This window comes from Rhinichthys klamathensis, unplaced genomic scaffold (genome assembly GCF_029890125.1).
Source record: "Rhinichthys klamathensis goyatoka isolate OS25496 unplaced genomic scaffold, OSU_Roscu_1.1 h1tg000269l_1, whole genome shotgun sequence".
Lineage (NCBI taxonomy): Eukaryota > Metazoa > Chordata > Actinopteri > Cypriniformes > Leuciscidae > Rhinichthys > Rhinichthys klamathensis.
The window spans coordinates 836,019-857,450 of NW_026606789.1; the positions used below are offsets into that span (position 1 = coordinate 836,019).

At 38.7% G+C, this 21,432-nt stretch overlaps 1 protein-coding gene across 3 annotated transcripts in view; it reads right to left on the reverse strand.

Annotated features, from left to right (window-relative positions):
• Nucleotides 1-21,432, reverse strand: part of si:dkey-151g10.3 (serine/threonine-protein kinase WNK3) — a 54,886-nt gene that overhangs the window by 20,010 nt on the left and 13,444 nt on the right. For all 3 annotated transcript variants that reach the window (XM_056268132.1, XM_056268131.1, XM_056268130.1), the window contains exons 3-4: nt 3,936-4,108; nt 2,014-2,234 (exon numbers count right to left, since the gene is read on the reverse strand). In XM_056268132.1, coding sequence (XP_056124107.1) covers nt 2,014-2,234; nt 3,936-4,108 — 394 coding nt within the window. The remainder of the gene's footprint in view (nt 1-2,013; nt 2,235-3,935; nt 4,109-21,432) is intronic.

Consider the following 21,432-nt stretch of genomic DNA (forward strand, 5'->3'; position numbering starts at 1 on the left):
TTTAAAACAATCAAGAAGGCTTGATCTCACAATTACTGAAATTCAAATGAAGGATTTTAGCCGCTGCAAGCAGAAATCCTCATCTATGCAGCACCCTGGTGCTTTCACGGATCTTGCTAATCATGATACCCTTTGCAGCGACCTCTAACTTAGTAATAAGACTTCAATAATTGAATACTTTTTCCCAAATATGCTGCTGCTGGGAGTGTTCAGGTTGCTTCCTTTATTATGTTTGTACTAATGTGAATATCTGGTGTGCTAACTTTCTTCTCAGCAAATATTAAAAAAATCAATAGGTATTGATGTTTTTATGTGTGCACATATTGCGATCAATAATGTGGAACAGTGCTCTTTAGTTAGCTCCAATGTGGCAATACGAGTTAAGATAGCTGAAGAGCAAAGGAAGCAAGAATACCTTTTCTTGGATCCTTGACAGTAGGGCTTGGCGATAAAGATAATTATCACAATATAATTTTCCTCGATAAATGTATAACAAAAGTTTGTTAAGTGCTCGATATAATGTTTATGCAGGATGCAAATAATGCTGCGCATGCGTGTTATAAAACAACGCACTGGTGCCAATACCAATTTACCTAACTGATAAGCGCTCTCATTTCCGTTTCATCTGAGAAACATTAAACAGTAAACGTGCCAAAGTGGAAAGAAAACAGAGCTGCTCGTTTGAACCATGCCACACAGAACATTTATCAGCTTGGCTCAAAACACACTGCAGTGAGCTTAGAGCGAATGTATTTACTCAGGCTGACCGTCTCGATCACTTGCCCACTAAACAGCGCTGTGAGAACCAGTGAGAAGCGTTCGAGTTCGGGGCAGAGTTCTCCCATACAAACCACAAATCAAATGCCTCATGATTTAAACTAGTTTAAAGCCAGATGAAACAGCGCCGATATTTTCGCCAACGCTGACGTGGAAAACAGGAGAAACATTGAGCCACAACAAAACAGTTAGAAAGCTTTTCACAAGTCGGCAACATTTACCATTATTTACTGTAGTAACACTAACTGAAACCATGGTATTGTGGCATAAATGTAGTTTATTCATATAGATTTTTATAATAATTATTAATGTAGACACTGAATGTAGGCTATTAAAGGAGTAATGGAATATAATTACAGTATTTTTGTTATTAAGTTATAGTCTAGCAGTTTTTGTGCATTTGTATTATACTAAATGTCTTTAGGTTACTGTTTTTCATAACAAATACCATAGAAACAATATAGTTACTATTTACCATGGTAGTAAGGGTCCAATGCGTAATTTTTCCCTGTGGTTAACATGGTCTAAATTCTAGGGGTGTTGAAATTAATCGTTGCATCGCGATGTGGACGTGGACGAGTAATAGATTATAGTCTACTGCCGTTTTCTGATGTAATTCATCACATATCACTTCTGGCGCTAGCGTAAAATGGCGGAGGGAGGCGAAACACAAAAGTGAGTCAAGTGACTAATAAAAAATGCACCCAGCTATTTTAAAATTTACAGCATGAGCTCGAGTGCGAGTGCGTGCGCGTGAGGCTGCGAGCGTGGCTACATGCGTGTGTGCGCGAGGGTGTGAGCGAGCGAGTTGAGTGCCAGTGTGTGTGCGTCATTACAAGTACACTTGACATTTTCATGTGTTTTTAGTATTTACTAGTGTTTGTTCTAAATGGTCCTGTCGAATCGAATCGTTGACAATCGTAATCGAATTGAATCGTGAGACGAGTGACGATTCACACCACTACTAAATACTATGCAAAACATAATTTTACCCAATAAAAATGAGGTTGTTACAATTTTTACAGATGTTTTTTTTAATGAACATAAATTTACATCTGCATCCAAACTCAAGTTACTGTACAATCGCCCAGCCCTACTTGATAGTCATCGTAATTACAGCCACTAGTGTGGAAGACCTGCAACCATTTAGGAAAAGTGTCTCACCAAAAGGCTATAAAGGGGTCCGTCACATATCAACTTCTACTATACACAGGAAACTAAATAAAAGTAACAGACCTATGACACTCTTGGCAAAAGATGTCCGCATGAGGGTGGCAAGGCCCAGGTCACCAATTTTCACTGATCCGGTTGGACCTGTGATGAAGATATTGTCACACTTGAGGTCACGGTGCACAATGGGTGGCGTACGCGTGTGTAGGAACTGAAGACCCTTTAGGATTTGCCTGCACCAGCTGCGTAGAACCTTGGGCTTCATCACCTTAAAGCGCTTAAGGTACCTGAAGCACAGGAAAAACAGTCATGAGTTCATTAATACAGTAAGAAGTTTGCAACCTTACTGGATGTTGATAAATTGATAAATAGATAAATAGAATGAATCTTGTCAGCAACAGCCTAAATGGTTAAAAAAACAAAAACAAATGAGTAACATTTTGCACGTATACCAGAAAAAGCTGACAAGTCGGCCAGATTTACAAACAAATTGAATAGGATAAATGACGGAATATGGTGCAAAACATTGATTGTTCACAGCCAGGGCCGTAGCTGGGGTATCCAGGGCCCTGGTGCAGGTTGTTGGCCCCCTTGAAATTGGGTTTCTGATGGGGTGCTAGTGGGAGGGGTTGGGGGTTAGTTTCATCCCCATGAAATCGTGTTACAGTGGGGGAGGGGTGTTGTCCCCCTTGGTTGAAATAGTGTTCCGGGGGCTATTGTCCCAAATTATTCTATATCTATATCTTTATTTAAATTATTCTATATCATTGTTATATCGATACCATTTTTGATACCATGGGGAAAACTGCTAGCCTGATTTCGTCATACTCATATTCTAATCAGAATGTGAGTCTGATACTGCTCCATAGGGCTTTGATTATGAGGCGTGTCTTAACCGAACCAAAAAAAAAAAAAAAAAAACTCAATTGGATAGACCTACAACCAATCAGAGCAACGCAGTAAGTGTTTTTATTATGAGCTGCGCAAATTGTCAACAGAACTCAACTACACGCACGCTGGAAGAAGTAGTAAAATAATGAGTGTTGCTTCTTTTACTTGGTCCTCCATGAGTGCGACCAAAGGAGAAACCACAACGACCACAGGGTTTTCATTGCGTCCCATCTTCTTAGTTACCATCGGAGCCAGCTGATAAATTAAACTTTTGCCGAATCCCGTAGGAAGGACGGCAAACACATCTTTCCGATCGACAAATGCCTTGATTGCAGTTCTCTGTTCGTCTTTTAAAATGAATGTGCTGTCGATTTCTTTTACAACAGACGCGATAGCGGAATCTATAACGTTACATCTCAATTCTCCAGCTGCAGTCAACTTTGAGGGAAACCAGTTCAACCCAAGCGCTCTTTGATAACGTGATGATTACGTAACTGCAGATCATCTGTCCATCATCGTATAAAGCCCGCCCTAGCAATTTGATTGGCCCGACTAATTCTAAACCGATAATAATTACTCCTCAATGGATCGAGTCCAGACCGAACTTCCCGACCAAAAAATGTTGTGGGCGGGGTTCGGGCTGGCATCCAGGCTAGAAAACTGCCATATATACCACCATACAGATCATTTGAAATAGCTTACACACAGCACAGGGAGGCTTTATTTGAATAGTTGAACTATGTTTCCAAAAAAAAAAAAGACAAGCTGTCAGCTGGTATCTATGTATCAATACCGCAGAAAAGAAGTAGGCCTATTGGAACCGTTTCAGATATTTCAGTATCGATACTTATCGAAATATCTATATTTTTGACACTACTATCTATCTATCTATCTATCTATCTATCTATCTATCTATCTATCTATCTATCTATCTATCTATCTATCTATCTATCTATCTATCTATCCATCTATCCATCTATCCATCTATCTATCTATCTATCTACACACACAATTTACAATATAATATTATCGTATTTACATTAATATTAATATATTCAATTACAAAGAGATAAAAATACAAATGTAATGATACACACGTTTTGAGTGTTCCTGATGTCATGAGCTCAGTCACTAGGACGATACACTTCTTGCCTCTAAGAACAGACTCCCAGGAATCATAGAAACGCACAATGTTGGGGTGCTGTAGACCCTTCAGCATTTCAGCCTCCTCTTTAAACCGTTGCTGCTCCGCCTTGGTCAGCTTTCGATCCTGACACATAAACAAACAAAACATTAAATACAACATTAAATACAGTATTAAATGCAAGTAAAATTCAGTCTGTAATGATTTAAAATTCCATTAAACTGGTTTAACTCTTGCTGGTCTAAATCTTCACTTCACAATAAAAACTTAAAATCCCACTGACTGGGATAGAAAGAGGAAAAAAAGCAGATTAACTAAACCACAGACATGTCTCAACTTTCAAATTTATTTATTTATTTACCAGGACAGTGCATATTAACAACAGTACACCTGTAACATGCCAGAGTTAGCCAAGGGCTAGTTTTCATCTGTAGTCCTGTTGGCCGGTTGAACAATGGCACCCAAGGGAAAGCATAAAGCCTTTCAAACAATGGACAATTATAAAAGTACATCTGTCTGAACCAATTATGACTGTACTTTTAAGCAAAAAAGACATAAGAAATGGAACAGCTCTTGATTCAACATCCTCTTCATGAAAGATATAATTATATCCACACCCAAAATTGCTCTCGACTGTCCTATTAATCATGTTAATGACCAAGTCATAAATATTACTAACTATTCTGTGATTTCATATAAATGTGATTTAAGTTATCACAGCAAAGTACTCATAAATTATATTGTATTGCCTCATTAATTATGAATGTCAGCATACCATGTAGCACAGCACACATCCAGTCACTTGCTGCTGAGAGAAAATGAGTTCCCCTTTAAAAAATGTGCAGCGAGAGAGGAATGTTCAAAGCTTTGTATCCATTCAGTTTTACTGCAAGAATGTAACCCTCCCAAATATGCAACGTTATGTCGGTCATCAGCGAATCTGCCATCTTTGGTGGTTTTAATACAGCACTGTGACAGGTGGGGTGAAGGGAGAGATATTTAGAGGTGTATTCCGACGGCTGATGATCACAGCAAAACGCTTAGTTCACCATTGGCACATACACTCAGCACAGCTTCATAGACAGTACACTACCAATCAATGGTCACCAGGTGGCGCTGGCAAAAAGGAGATGTGTGACAGGGAGGCAACACCCTAGCCTGGTTCTACCAGACTCTCGTACATTTCATTTGTACAGAGAGTCTGGCCTCGCTCCATTGAGAAACGTTTACTTCCTTGTAGGCGGGTTCTCTGTTAAAGTTCAAAACTATTGGATCTGCCCAGCGTCACTCAGGATCTGCCATAGCCAATCGCTAACGTGTGGTCGTGACGGATGTCATGCGCCGAAACCGGCTGGAAACAACAAGTCCGAATTCCATATTCATAAATCTAAATATCTAAATGCTAAACCTCTCTTTCTTATATTTGTGAAAGAATTTTAAAAAATACCTCTTTTCAATTAAGTTGTCTGAGAACAAAAAAAGCCTTAAAAACATTATCTGTTTGTAATTATTTTCCTTTTTTCAGTGTCATGTAATTCTCTTAACTTGTTCATGTTTATTTTATATTATCCCCCTACTGTTTTATTTTTGTTTTGTTTTTATTATTATTTTTTGTTTGTTTTTGTATTATGTTTTCTGTTATTACTTGTGTATTGTTTTAAGCAATAAAAAAAAACAAGTCCGAATGATCAGAGGATTATGTTTAGAATAAGATGTCTGTCAACGAGAGCTGCATGTTTTGTTCATCGAATTTAAGAGTTCAAGGAACAATTCTAAATGTATATTTGACACTAAGGACAGTGATGTATTCAGTCAACTGTCGAAGCTGGGTGTAATCATTAACAATACGCCGCTGCGGTCGTTTCGGATCTGCCGCAAATGCTGTACAGTGATCATCGTGCACACCGAGCTGCCCAGCACCAACTCCTAACCTCTCTGCCTCCCTCACTTGGTCCTCCATTAGTGCAACAAGAGGAGACGACAACAACTATCGGCTTTGCATCCTATCGTTCGCCTTAGCTAACTCATCCACTAGCGGAGTGAGCTGGAAAATTAAACTTTTCCCGAACCCCGTGGGGAGGAGGGCCACAACATCATGGCCACCAACAACACTTAGCAAACATTGATCTTGCTCCGGCTTTAACTTCTGGATATTCGGCAGTTTTGCAACAACGGACCGAATAGATTTTCTCACGTCTTTCTCCGCTGCCGTTACTGAACTCCAACTCAAACTGACGCGCTACATCAACGTCATCGTTCTCAGCCACTCCCTCTGTTCGCTGATTGGACCGGTAAAAAAATTATTTCTGGAAACCAAAGTCTACAGCACAATCCCAGACGTAGTACTGAAGGAAAATAAAATTGAGCGGAAGTGCGTAGGAGGGCGGAGCCAGGCTAGCAACACCCAGCATTAGCCTAAAAATCAAATTTCAGCCACCATGGCCAGATTGCCCCAGTGTGGCGGATGTTGATTAAATCCCTTCGCTGGCACACAGTGGGGGAAAATGCCACACTGCCAACACCAAGCACACACTCACTCCACTGACGAACAGCACATACACGCTTATTCAGACATGCAACATTGCATGATTAACTATGCTCACTTTGAGCAACCCCACGATACTAATAAAACAATATAATGCATTAGTTTTTAAAGAAACAGTTTGCCTAAAAGTGAATATTCTGTCATCATTTACTCAGCCTTTAGTCAGTCTAAACCTGTATGGCTTCCTTTCCTCTGTGGAACACAAAAGAAGATATTTTGAAGAATGTTTCAAATGTCTGTCCATACAATGAAAGTCAATGGGGACTAAAACTACATTGGACCCCTATGACTTCATTGCATGGACAAAAAAAACCCAAACCAAACAAACCTTTTTTTTTATAAAACATCATCTTTTGTGTTTCTCAGAAAAATAAATTAAATCAAGTTTTGAAACAACATAAGGGTGAATAAATTGTGACAGAATTTTAATTTTTTTGGATGAACTATACCTTTAAGACAAGCTGTTCTTTGTCTCTTTTCTCCACTAAATCTGAACAGATGTTAAAACAAGCACCCAAAAAAGGCTTGTAATCTTTAATCTGCAAGATGATGAAACATCTCTCCGGTTTCTGAATCATAGACAAAAAAAAAATCGTCTGTCTAACTGTGATAATCTACATTTCGTTCTCATGGGTCATTTGGTACATGTAGATTAAAGGAAGTATTGAGATTCCTTGGCTTTGAGTGTTTGTCTGTGTGACCTACATGGATAAAATAAATCAAAGATGTCTGGGTCAAAGGCCACAACAATAGTTACGTAAGTAACAGTAAAATAAACAACCAAATAGAAGCAAAAAATTCCAGCTTTCACAGCTCAGCAAACTCACTGCATGAGATTTATGGACATAATCTTACTTTAATTTCTGTAAACAACTTTGCAATGGCCTGCTGTCTATGCATCAACAAAGAGGGCTAATTTCTGCAGTAGCACCTCATTGCAGTACACGAGATCCAGGGGGCGGAGTTGGATCCAGATCTAAGGGGTGGAGATGGGTAGGATTAGGGGTGGGGTTAGGGATCAGGGGGTGGAGATGGGTAGGTTTAGGCATATGTAAGGTGGGAGGAGTTGGATCTGGATCCAACTCCTCCCCCTGGATTTTATGTTCTGCAGTGAGGACCATCTCAATTTCTGGAGGTTTTTTTGTGGCATACAATCTGATTTGCCATGTAATGAGGTTTCTCTCTCGTTAAACTTTCATCTGTATATCATGTCATCCTCTCTCCTCTGCTCCCTCCTCCTCTCTTCAAGGTGCTATAAGCGATATTGGGTGACGTCACTTCTTGTTGACGTTCGGAAGTATTGTCAAACAAAACAGAGGCTAGCTAGACCCTCCCTCCTCCTCATCCCGTCCCCTCCCCCTGTAGTTTTACTGATACTTCATGCAAGGTGTAATGTCGCCAAGTTAGATAAATGCTTTCATTTAATGCAGAAAAAGAGAAACATTACCAGAAAAACGATAAAACGTTTCGCCACCAGAGGTTATAACTTTAGCTCCCATACAAGGACGCAATAATAGCAAGATAACGTTAGCTTCGCATTTCCCAGTGAGCATAAACAACGGCTCCGTCGTAAACAAATTTAGTCAAAGTTGTCAATAGGCTATGAATAAACATTCAAATTCATAACAAACAGTGGGTGAAAACAATCATTCACACAAACTGTCGCCCTACTGTGAGTTTGCTTGATCATTTACAATAGAGATCGATAGCTTGCTGCTAGAAACCTATATGTTGTATTCACCAAAGTTAGCGCTGACTGCATTGTTCTAGCTAATTATATCCTTGTGTTTGTTAGGCGAACATGAAAGTCCATTTAGAAAAACCAAACTGGATTTGTTTGGCGGAGATCTCGCCACCTTTCAAAGGTAGGGGTGGGAATCTTTGGTCACCTCACGATCCGATTCCAGAACCATTCTTTATCTACCCCCCCCCCCCCCCCCCCTCTTATTAATTCATTAGTTTACATAAGTAATTAAGTACTTTTAAAAAAATAATTACAAATTAATTTGTTTTTATTAAAACCGTTGTATGTTAAAGGAGAACTCCGGCGCAAAATGAACCTTTGGTCTAATTACACATTGTTACCTAGTCAACCGTTATCTGAGATTTGTTTTCATGATTATCGAATGTAAATAGTTTTATCTCTAAAAACAGTTTAGCCTATAAAGCTAGTATAACGCTAGTATATTGGGCATAGTGTAATGACAAATAAAAATCGCTTGTTAATACCACTAACAAGGCTGAAAATAGCCCCACACTAACACGGTAGCATAATGAGGGTCCCTACCTTCAAACCGAAGCATTGAGAACTTTGTAAGTGTAAAGACAGTTTAATAAGAAGATATTTTAAACATACAGTCAACTTCGCGTATACAGGCAGAAGCCATCTTTGAAATACAGCCTTTACCAGTCGATCTACGAACGCCGATCCAAGTGGGCTGGTGAGAATGCGAACGAGCTATAAGTTGTGATAAGGTGAGCGCGAACAGCAGGCTTGGATCGGCGTTCGTAGATCGACTGGTAAAGGCTGTATTTCAAAGATGGCTTCTGCCTGTATACGCAAAGTTGACTTCTGCCTGTATACGCAAAGTTGACTGTATGTTTAAAATATCTTCTTATTAAACTGTCTGGACACTGACAAAGTTCTCAATGCTTCGGTTTGAAGGTAGGGACCCTCATTATGCTACCGTGTTAGTGTGGGGCTATTTTGAGCCTTGTTAGTGGTATTAACAAGCGATTTTTATTTGTCATTACACTATGCCCAATATACTAGCGTTATACTAGCTTTATAGGCTAAACTGTTTGTAGAGATAAAACTATTTACATTCGATAATCATGAAAAAAAATCTCAGATAACGGTTGACTAGGTAACAATGTGTAATTAGACCAAAGGTTCATTTTGCGCCGGAGTTCTCCTTTAAGAATTTTAAACTAATATAACAAATAATAAAGAGGAGCATAGAAAAATATAACAAACAACAAACAAAAAGTGCTTTCAGTAGCCTATAGATTATCTGAACGTTTTCCATTCAAGAACTGTGAGTGATTTTTCTTCATCTTTACTGTTGTTTTTTACTATGACATCATAGACTGTCAATGCGGGAGATCTATTAAGCTGCATTCACGCACGCATCTCTTTTGAAATAAAAGAAGTAATGCGGTGTGTCCTGTCCGTTTAATCCCTTAAGACATAACTGGGTGTGTTTACGTTAATTTTGCACAAGTACATTAAACCACTACACGGAGTCGCACAGCCGCATGCGCGAGCAGTCTCACAAACAAAGCGCGCGTCAGCATTTGAAATTGAAAGCAGCCTTCTGTTAGTGAGGTTCATATTTTAAATATATTAGTCCACTGCATTCCAAACCACATAAATGATGACTTCGTAGAGCATTTGTAAGGAAAATACCGACGGGCGAGACAGCACACTTCAAGTGTAACATCAAAGAAAGCGCGCGTCTCTCACAGCGTGTCCTGTGCAATGAAGCCTGTGAATGTAATTCGCTTCAACCTTTCCGAACTTTATGAAAGATTATTTTACGGAAGGTTCGAGTGGTGTATGTGTGTGAGGAATTGGAAGCAAGCAGAATACGGGTGTTTCTAAAGCAAACTCAACGTCATCGCACATCTGGTTAAAAACTAAGCTCAGAATCGATTCTGGAATTCTCAGAATCGATCCAGAATCGTTGGAGAGAGAATCGCGATGCATCGATGGATCGATTTTTTCTCCCACCCCTATTCAAAGGCTTTTCCGATGTAAATTCCGGACTTTGCGTGTTCCTTCTCCTTTGCATTTTTGCAATCTGTTCATTCATAGGAACGTCTTTGGTCGTGTGTCGGCCATATCAAACTTAAAGAGTTATAATTCGAACTTCCCTCTTCATGCTTCTCTCTCCTCCACACCCCCCTTCATGTATACGCGCACCAACCCCAACCAAATCCTTCTAGTCGGTTATTGGCTGGAACACTGTTTGTTTTGTTTCGTGGAGCGGGTTGCCCCAGTTTGTTTTTGTTGCTGTTTGTGGAGCCTGGGCTGTCTACAGAGACCGCGTTTTTTTTTTACAGTGTGTTCAGGGGACAGGCAGCTAGCGGATAGTGAGGAGATGTTTGCTGTATGTGACAAAAAATGTTTTGGCCTAAAAAACGTGTGACATCGCTTGGAGCACCTTTAAGCCATCAACTACCTAGATGTTACTTTGAGGAAGTATTCTGTGGAAGCTGAGGCCTCTTTTTTCTTTCCTCATTTCTATGCCAGTAAGTAATGCGTAGGCCCACAACCAATCGGCTCGCAGAACAGTGACGAAAGCGCTGCATGATCTAAACACCAGACATTCACAAAATGTTTTGCATACATTAGCGTTCAAAAGTTTGGGGTCAGAGTTTTTTTGTAAAGATATTCATACTTTTATTCAGCAAAGGTGCATTATAAATGTCTTTACTGTCACTTTTGACCAATTTAATGTTACAAATATTTATATTTAAAATAAATGCTGTTCTTTTGAACTTTCTTTACATCAACTTTCTATTCATTCAAAAAACCTGAAAAAAGTGCAAGCTTCCACCCCCAAAAAAAGTTAAGCAGCACAACAGTTTTCAACATTGATAATAATAAGAAATATTTCTTGAGCACCAAATCAGCATATTTGAATGATTTCTGAAGGATTATGTGACGTTGAAGACTGGAGTTTTATATTGTAATAATATTTCACAATATTACCATTTTTATTGATCAAAAATATGCAGAATGGTGAGACTTTTCAAAAAAAAACATTTTTTTTTAAATCAACCTCAAACTTCACCTTCTGCATTTTTGATTTTACTTTTTTAAAAAGTTTTAAAAGAGCTAATTTGAAAATGCTTTCAGCTACCAATAAAAAGCAGTAGACTTCAATTTCAAAGTTATATGATTCCAAAATGATCCTAAATCAATTCTGCAACAACTCTTCAGCAACAGTAGCCTAGAAATCTAGACGCACCTTAGCGGCAGCAAAAATTATTTTGCAGCAAAGTGTGGTCTAGCAACTCTCTGTTGGCATTCGGGCTGGAAAAACCAAACTTTGGTCAGGACAATCAGATCGTGTATAGAGTTGGTGGGCGGGCTTAACATAATGGCGGCAGAGTTGTGACGGTTCCGCGTGATTTCCATAGGTGATTTCCCTCTGCTTGAAAACAAAGAAGATGCTGCTGGCGAACAGCGGTCTTTCGAATCAGCTTTGGCCGCGACTCTGGATGACTTGGAGTTAAGAGAACGTCACTTAAGTCATTCCTAAAAAAGGAAGATGTGTTCGGAGTTTTGACAACCGGATACGGCAAAAGTTTAATATACCAACTAGCTGGTTCACTGGTGGAAAAAACACATGGGACTCACTCGGCCACAGCCGTTCGTTGCTCTGGTTGGTTGTAGCAGGTCTGGCTTGCCAGGCTACAGCAACAGTGTAAAGGCACAAAATATTTGTCAAGGTGTCTCCTTGCTAATTTTGTGTGAAGGTTTAATAAATAAATAAATACACACACACGTCTGCTTTGATCAAACAATAAAAACAGAACAAGTGTTAATCTGATTCTGCAGTAGTATTTTCTGTGTCGATGCTGTGGTGTAAATGCTCCTGTGTATGCTTGTTTGTACAGTGCAAGCATACTTTTTCATTGTATAAATTCCACTGTGAATATGCGTTCCGTGCCATTTTTGCAGCGTTGCACAGAACACAGCATGGCACTTATCTGTAATGTTTGGCCCTGTGTAAGCATTTTCAATAACCAGAATTATTAATAATTAATTTAAATTCCGATGAATTTGAGGATCGATCCAGAATCGTTTAGAAAAGCATTACGATGCATCAGGAAATCGATTTTCCCCCACCTCTTGCATATATACAGAATGAGTGCTGGCATAGTCAAAGTTGCAACCAAATATATTAGACTGGTGTGACCAAATGTTTCAGTTTAAGAATGTCTCATTAAAAAACCCAATACGGATCTAAAAGGTTTCTCTTTCCTATTTCCAAAGAAACTATCAACATAAAGCTTCTAACAGTTACAAACAAACCAACACATCACTAAAAGTACCATCGTATTTCCTTGAACTTTGACTGATTATTTCCAGTGCTATAACAAGGTATCTTTGTGTTGACAGATGCTTCCTGTTTTGTGGTGCACTGAAAATTCGTGCTGAGCTCTGTATTTTGTGGCTGAAAGCTAACATGAGAGCATCTGTATCTGTGTGTGCGGGTGTTTGTCTGAGCATCCGTGCAGCCCTGAACGCTGAGTTAGTGTCTTAAGACTGTCTCGTAAGGGCGCCTCTGTCTGAGTTTCACCGGTCCTTTGCCCTCTTCACACAGCACTGTCTTGACCTTGCATTAAAACATTATGTTCAGCAATAGCTAGAAGAAAGTCATTAATCCCATCATGCAAAACCAAATTGACAGTTTTTGCTTTCAAACTATTGTCCGGCTGACATTTCCCTTTTAAGGAATAACAGTTAAAGGATTAGAACCAGCACCATTTGGATTTCAAAAAACCCTAGACCTTGACCACATAATAAACTGTATTTTGAGATGTTGAAAGTCACCAGAAATTAAATTACACTTAAAACAAAACAAAAAGTTGAGTTCACAAAATTTGCACTGTAGCTTGGTAATGATAATGAGTTTGAATTGCTAAAAGTTGTTCAATATCTATGGCTTATTAGTCAGTCACACACATGATGGCACACAATGAAACGAGAAACAAACCGGTCAAGCAACCCGTCAACCACACTTTAAACATTATGCAAGTTGAGTTCCCATGCTGAAGATGTATCTGCTCAATTTGGCAGCGTGTTTGTTCAGTTGTCAGGTGAGGCTGCAGTCGCTCAGGCTACCGTAAACAGCATAAAGCCTAAGCCAGCCTGACCCTTTCCACAAAAAGAAACACTCAGGACCGGTCACCTGTTCAGCCTGAAAAAAGTCCCACAAAAGCATTATGCATAAATACTTGCTGAGCTACCGCTTGTGCTAATGAAACAGAAAGAGAAAGTATGCATTAGACAACACTGCGTACATCATGGCTTTTAAATTGAATTAGCTCTGCAATCCATGTTCACTTATCTAACTGAATTATCTGATCCCTATGGATGTGTAAAGCAATCATGACTATCATCTTTTTATTATTGTTCTAGTCGATACGCATTTTGGGTTTAACTTCAATGAAAAGGAAAGGGAGGGTGGATGATCAGCTCATATTACTAACACATTCACTGTAATTCAGCAGCATGGCAAAAGCAACATAATACCCACTACTAGTTCAATGCACTGCAATGAAGACACATGCCTGTCAGTGTATATGTGTGTGCGTTAGTAAAAAATAAGACAACCAGAAACATTTAGATTTTTAACTATCCTAGATTTTAGCAATCCTCTAAAAACAAATCAATTCAATAATATGAGCAACTGCATGTCATGTCAGAATTACTCAAATATATTAGGCTAACTCCTCAAAAGTCGAATACCTAGAACAGAAATGAATACACTCATACAGAATGATAATCACATATTTCAGAAAAAACTGAACAGACTGATGCTAGTGTCACTAATAACAAATTTAGTCATGTATCTAGGGCTGCAACTAACGATTATTTTGATGATCAATTAATCTGTCGATTATTTTTCAATTAATCGAATGATAATCAAAAAATTATTAGAATTATACAAGTAATTTAATGAATATAATTTATAATTTATAAAATAATTTTAAAATGCATCCTTTGAAGCAGTCAGTAAACTCATTAACTAAAATGTAGATAAATAATCATTTTAGAATCGGATTGGATTGTGAGGTGCCAAAAGATTCTCACCCTCACTGAACACACACCATAAGTCTGAATGTGATCCTACTGAACATTGAGGACACTGACCTTTTGCACAGACGGGGCAAAACGCCAGTGGGTTGGTCTCTATGTTTAATAGAGGGTTCAGAGCTCTGCCATCAGAAGGAAGATGTTCACACAGAGTCATTGCCTCAGTTTCTCTTTTACTCAGAGCCACATTATGTCACTGCATGCCTGACACTAAATTTGACAACAACTGATGGGGTGAAAAGTTCTGCTGCACTCACGGTACATTACTCTGAATTAAATACTCCGAGTTTAGACTGGGACAGAGAGAATACGATTTAGTTTTGCGAAAAAGCTTTTATTTCTGACTTAAAGTATGCATCTTCATTATGGACCTTTTGGCCAACTGTCTGGCTAAAATAACATGATTCACATGATACTACAAAAAATATAATTAAAATCACTTAGGTCTTGTCATTTCATTTTGTGACCACCGCTTCCAGAGCGCATGACATAAGGCCCACATCTAGACTGAAGTAAAAACTACAGAAGAGCTGAATCCCTTCCATATCAGTAGCAGTATATATATGAATACGATTATATTGTTTTATAACTGATTAGTGTTTCAGCTAGTGCTGGACTGGTCGTCTATTTTTACTCTTTGTAAAATGTCTAAATCAAACCATTTTTCTATGGTCTGGAGAGTTTTGTTGTGGCAGGAGCTGAGCTAGGGCAGACTGGTCTGGGCTGCTTACATTCAGCCAGTTGCGTTTCTGCGTGAGTTGTGCTGTCTGTGCAGGCTTTTTGTTCAGGCCTGACAGGCACCCACTGTAATTAACTCCCTGGATCACCCTGTATACTCAATCACACGGTCAGATAGAACATCCCTCCAACACTGTACGCCCCACACACACACACATACATACACACGCATAACAAGGCACACAACACTGTAGTTCACGTGCCAGTATAGAGGAGAAGAGAGCATAATAATAAATCTTTAGTTGTGTGGGGATTTACACAAAGTAATAGGCCTAAATGAACAAAGATACACCTAAAGACAATAAATTGACAAAGAACTTAGTAAATATTTACTAAGAGCTTTATATGGGACAGAACAAAGGGAGGAACTGAAATATGAACATCTATTTCCCACTCTTTCAAGTATTTTAATATAGCTTATCCTTAAAGGGATACTCCACCCAAAAATGAAAATTCTGTCATCATTTACTCACCCTCAAGTTGTTGCAAACCTGTATGAGTTTCTTTCTTCTGCTGAACACAAAGGAAGATATTTTGAAGAACGATTGGAACCAAACAGTTGTGGTGCACCATTGACTGCCATAGTATTTTTTTTCTACTATGGAAGTCAATGGTGCCAAACAACTGTTTGGTTCCAATCGTGATGACATAATTTTCATTTTTGGGTGGAGTATCCCTTTAACTCAACAGTCCCTTCCATTTCAGTGTGTGTAGACATTTGTGTGTGGGGTTAGGTTAGGACCAAATGTGCCCACTAGTAAACACTGAAAACTCACTGTTGGGAACAGCGAATGGTCCCGGTGAGGACAATGTCTTAATAACCATAAATAATGTCTTACTGAATACGTAAAACTGCATATCATAACTAAAAATGTCAACTCAGACAGACTTCTCACTCAGATCATTTAATCCTCTTAAACCCTGCACCTTTCTTACAATCGACTGCAAATGTTTAATATACGAGTGTGTGGGATGAGGTTCTGATGGGGCTTTTCAATGAAGAAAATTAGGTCTTGATTAGCTAATGACATGAATAAATATCAGATAAGTTGCATATAAGTGATAATGCTGTAAACAGCATAAGTTCACATTTGCTCTTGCGCTGATGATATAACAGACTTTTAGCTTTTAAAGGTAAGGTGTCATTAAAGGATATGCAGGCCAGACAGAACCATCTTCAACAAACAACCTGGATGCTGTGGAAGAATATCCGTCTAGCCAGCTCTGCTCGCCTTATTTAGCAGCAAAATTAGCCAAATTTACATTACAGGGTTATACACTTGTCCAAGTTTATCTGGATTCAGGCCATTTAATAGAGAACAAAATTGTCACCGAAATGACAGAACAACATGCCTTCTAACCATCACTACTGCTCTTACTGGCACCCAGTACAAATCTGTTTGGACTCAGTGAGGTCGTAGAGAGTAGCACTGTTCTGAAATAACCTAAGCTGTCCTTGTCCTTATATCATAGTAAAATGATTGTAAGAAACAGGGACGAATCTCATACAAACTCAGAATTAAAAGTGAAAGCAAACCAGGCCTCACCTCAGCTGACATGAACAGGTTATTCAAAGGAAGGCCAAACCCCAGACTCAAGTTATTAATGATAGATCAATATTAAGGATTGTTTCATCAGAATTCATAATGTGAATGAATACCCAAGAAAGCAATTTTGCTTATCATCAGTTTTGTGCTTAAAGGGTTAGTTCACCCCAAAATGAAAATTCTGTCAGTAATTACTCACCCTCATGTTGTTCCAACCCCGTAAGACTTTCGTTCATCTTCGGAACACAAATTAAGATATTTTTGATTAAATCTGAGAGCTGGATCACTCCTCCATAGGCTTCTTAAGGGATCAAAACTTGCCGGCCCAGAAAAGTTAAAGACATCGTTAAAATAGTCCAAGTGACTACAGTGGCTCAATCTTAAGTTTTTCAAGCGACGAGAATACTTTGTGCGCAAAAAACAAACAAAAATTCAACTATTTATTTCCTTTTCTATGGGCCTCGAGATTTCGCGTAGTGTAACTGCGCAGCGCTTCTGTGTTGTACGTCACACGCATCACACACATGACCAGAGTTGGCCAATAGTGAGCCTACGTGTGACGTACAGAAGCTTTGCGCAGTATCACTACGTGAACTATCTCGAGGCCCACAGAGAAATAAATTAGGCTAATAGTTGAATAAAGTGTTTGTTTTTTGCGCACAAAAAGTATTCTTGTCGCTTGATAAACTTAAGATTGAGCCACTGTAGTCACTTGGACTCAGGGCTCGAATTTCGGCGCGGGATTGCGGGTATTGCGCATAATTCTAATCATTCCCGCAGGTCTCCCATTTATAATGCGGGAAATTCCCGCAATCGTAATCCACACAGATAATAAAATAAAATCATTCTTTTAACAACTATCTTCCAGACCGAATTTCACAAACAGCGTGAGTGTTCAGCGGTGCCGCGCGTCTTCTATCTCTTCTCATAATGTGTTGCGCAAGGCAGGCATCAAGCGCTGCGGCGATAATACACACTCACGTTTTGGAGTCGGGACCATAGACTGTAAGGTCGGGACATGACGGAATATTCACTTGCACAATCGGGCCAGCAGTGCATCGTGACTGAAGTCTTTTTAAGTCTTACCAGTTTAAACATTCAAGCGATTTTAAACTAATCTGTGCTCGCGCGCTCTCTGAGATTATTTTCTATGCGCTCTCTGAGATTATTTTCTATGCGCACATTCATAGAAAATCCGCCTCAAAAACAGCTGGCCAGTAACTATTTTTCGCGGATTATATTGCTTTAACACGCAAAATTGTCAATTTCGGTCTTTGTGAGTAGGCTATACTCTAAATATAGTCGGTTTTGTCTTTAATAAGCATAAAACGTATGCCAGTATAATGAACACAGGATCCGTGCACTAGCTCTTAAAGTGACAGAAGCCATATGTGTCTGTCATTAATTTTGTTGTCAAAACAACAAAAGATGGCTTTAAGTTAAAGGAATCAGGATTAATAGCCTATGTATTTAATTTATTCAGGACTAAAATACTACCCAGTGTTATTTTCCATTTGATTACTTTATTCAGTATCTGTATATGAATACTGGTGTTAGACCTATTCAAAAACTTCTCTTTAATTGTCTTTATTTGTATCTTTATTCTATTGTATTTATTTGTGCTACTTTTTTCAATTTAATTAAACAATTTAAATCAAGCTTCCTTGTGATGTGTAAATTCTTAACAACAATATTACCCCATTGTAAAAATGCAATGAGCGCAAACATTTAGGCAAGATAAATGTAATAATTTTGTTTGGAAAAAATGCCCCCCCTTTCTCCCCCTCAAACAAAAAAAATCCCCCCCATGAGAATCATCTAAGGGGGGATTCCCCCCCCCCCCCCAATTTTCCAAAACGAAATTCAGGCCCTGCTTGGACTATTTTAACGATGTCTTTAACTTTTCTGGGCCGGCAAGTTTCGATCCCTTAAGAAGCCTATGGAGGAGTGATCCAGCTCTCAGATTAAATAAAAAATATCTTAATTTGTGTTCCGAAGATGAACGAAAGTCTTACGGGGTTGGAACAACATGAGGGTGAGTAATTACTGACAGAATTTTCATTTTGGGGTGAACTAACCCTTTAACTGAAATTAAAGCTGATTTTTTTAATTTTGCATGTGGTGAGGAACTGGTTTTATGAAAGACAGAGTGTGCATGTTTTCTTTCGCTCCAGGATAGCTCAGAGCAGGGTTTCTCTCAGGGGAGAGAGAAATGGAAAACCCAGAGTGATTACAGAAAGATTTGAGTGGTGAGAGGAAATCCTGCTGTTGTACTGAATATCTGCAAGGCTACCTGTGCCTCAAGGCCACTAATATTCAGTACAACAGAACTCTTTCTCATGTAAGACAACTCAATTTTATTTTTACTTTCGTCTTTAGGGTCAATTGTAATTATAACTGAAGCTTTGAAAAATGAGTGCAACTGCACTCACATGAAAGGCCAAAGGTATGATAGAGCCTTATGTTCGTATGATTCATTGTAAGTGCATTAAATCAACTTGTTTGTGCCCCTCTGCATATATATATATATAGCCTATATATACACTCAGCTTCTCTCTGGGACTGATGCCATGTTAATCTTCTATTTGGCTCATCCTTCACCCAGTCCTTCTCTCACACTCCTTCAGCACTTTTAATTGTATTATACACAGTATAGACTTGTTCTTGACAATACGGCTGTCACTATGGAGGTTTGGCTGATGATTAATTGTCATACAAATAATTCTGATTGCCAATTCAGTAGACTTCTCTGCTTATGTTATGTCACTTAGAAGCATCAGTAATGTATGATAGGAGCAAATATTTGTAAAGAAATATTGCACAAGGTAGAATGACATACATATAAGGGCTCAACAGAAAGGACTTTTTTCAGCTGGTTTGGTCAGTCCAGTGGTTCAGATTTTTACTTGGTTTACTTTCCATAAAAAGAAAAACTGAAGTTTTTCATACAAACAAAACAAAAACTAGGTTTTAAACTGCCAATAATAGCTGAAAATTATTATAGCTATAAATTCATAAACACTTCTGCTAGCTACATAAGCCTACCTTGGAAAAGTTTAAACACCATCAAACACATGGATACATCTCTTCCTCTCTGTAACCGGCAGTCAACAATAGTTTTTGGAATTATCTTAATGAGGAAATAAAGTGAACACAAAGAACTTTGTGTTTTAACAATATAGCGTACATTATAAATGACTCAAAGCAAAAGACACACCTACTGTGATATAGTACAGTGGTGCATTGTAAACTTGAACTCAACTCACATAATGCATACTGTACATACAGTGCATACTGTAAGACATGATTTTTAACTTCAAATTCCCTTGAAGTTACAATGTGTGGTGTGAATGTAAATAATTGCAAAGGACTTATTGGATAAAACACAGTACTCCTCCTTACAAGAAAACACACAATAGCACAATCATCACACATACAGTTTCTTATACAGAGCACATCATCTCATTTACCTCGTTTCCACCAAAAATGAACTGCTTCGGAACTGGTGCTGGTTCAAAGTTGGTTCAACTTGCGAACCCGTTTGTTTTTCCACTGACTAGAGAGCCCAGCGAACGACGTCGTTACGTCACTGTGTACGTCACCATATGTCTTAGCTTTCCCATTCCCGTCGTGTTGTTGGTCACAATAACCCCGCCCCCAGCGCCCGACGTAAGCATGACGTGGTAAAAGAACGGTTCTAGTCCAGCAAAGAGTTGGTGCCGGCACCGGCTCCGAATCGGCTCTCAAAATGCTTTGGTGGAATAGGGGTAATTCTGGGTTTTTCATTGTTCCTTGTCCAAGATTTTCGCGAAACGGCAATAACCACATTGTTCAAACAGCTCACATCAGGAATCTGTCTAAGAGTTGGATAGTTTAGTTGCGCATCACATTAATCTCCAAGCAGCAGTGTGGACTGTTGGGGGTCACAGAGGCTTGACAGAATGCCTTCCAAACATGGATTCATCTACTCAATCTCAGTCAACCGATTACAACACAATTCATACTGTAAAAATTAAAGTGAATAATATTACAATCACTGTATCTTGTACCACAGTCTTATGTTTTTGTCATGTCAAGTACCAGGCTGACATAAGAATAAAGAGGAAATTTAAGGAAGGATGGACTGTTTAACACATTATGAACTGTTTATTTGCACATGTTGTCCACATTGTTTTAACACTAGGCTATATCAGATAAGCAAACACATGATGATATATCACAAACTAAAATGGTGCGACTGTTTAGTGAATTGGCCCTTTAGTGTGTGTGGGATTAGCTCCAAGCCAAACACATGACTCCCAACCTTTCAACACAAAGCAACCAAACAAACCACACATGATAAAGGGAGAACTGAGAAAAAAATATCAGATTGCTCATTCAGTGCCTGCTTTGCCATTTTTCATTATTCCTCTTTTACTGTCAGATTATCAGAGATCTGTATTCCACCATGGTACCCTTTGCTTGTTTTTCTGTTGTTTGTTTAAAACGTTGATAACATCCTGGAAAATTAACTGCTTACAGCAACCACTTCATCTCTCTACCATTTAAAAAACTAAATCACCCTATTAACTTTTTGAGTACACATTAGTAGAATCATCATAAAAGTACATCCGTTTTTGTTTTGCTACTGACAACAAATTGACACATCAGAAGGGACATCTATCCAGTCTATCTATCTGTCATGATAAACAAAGACATGATGTAGGCCAATAACAACACTAGCTAGTAGCTATCCAATGATGCAGCAATTTCTTGCCAGAGTTAATGTTTTTGGGGATAATAAATT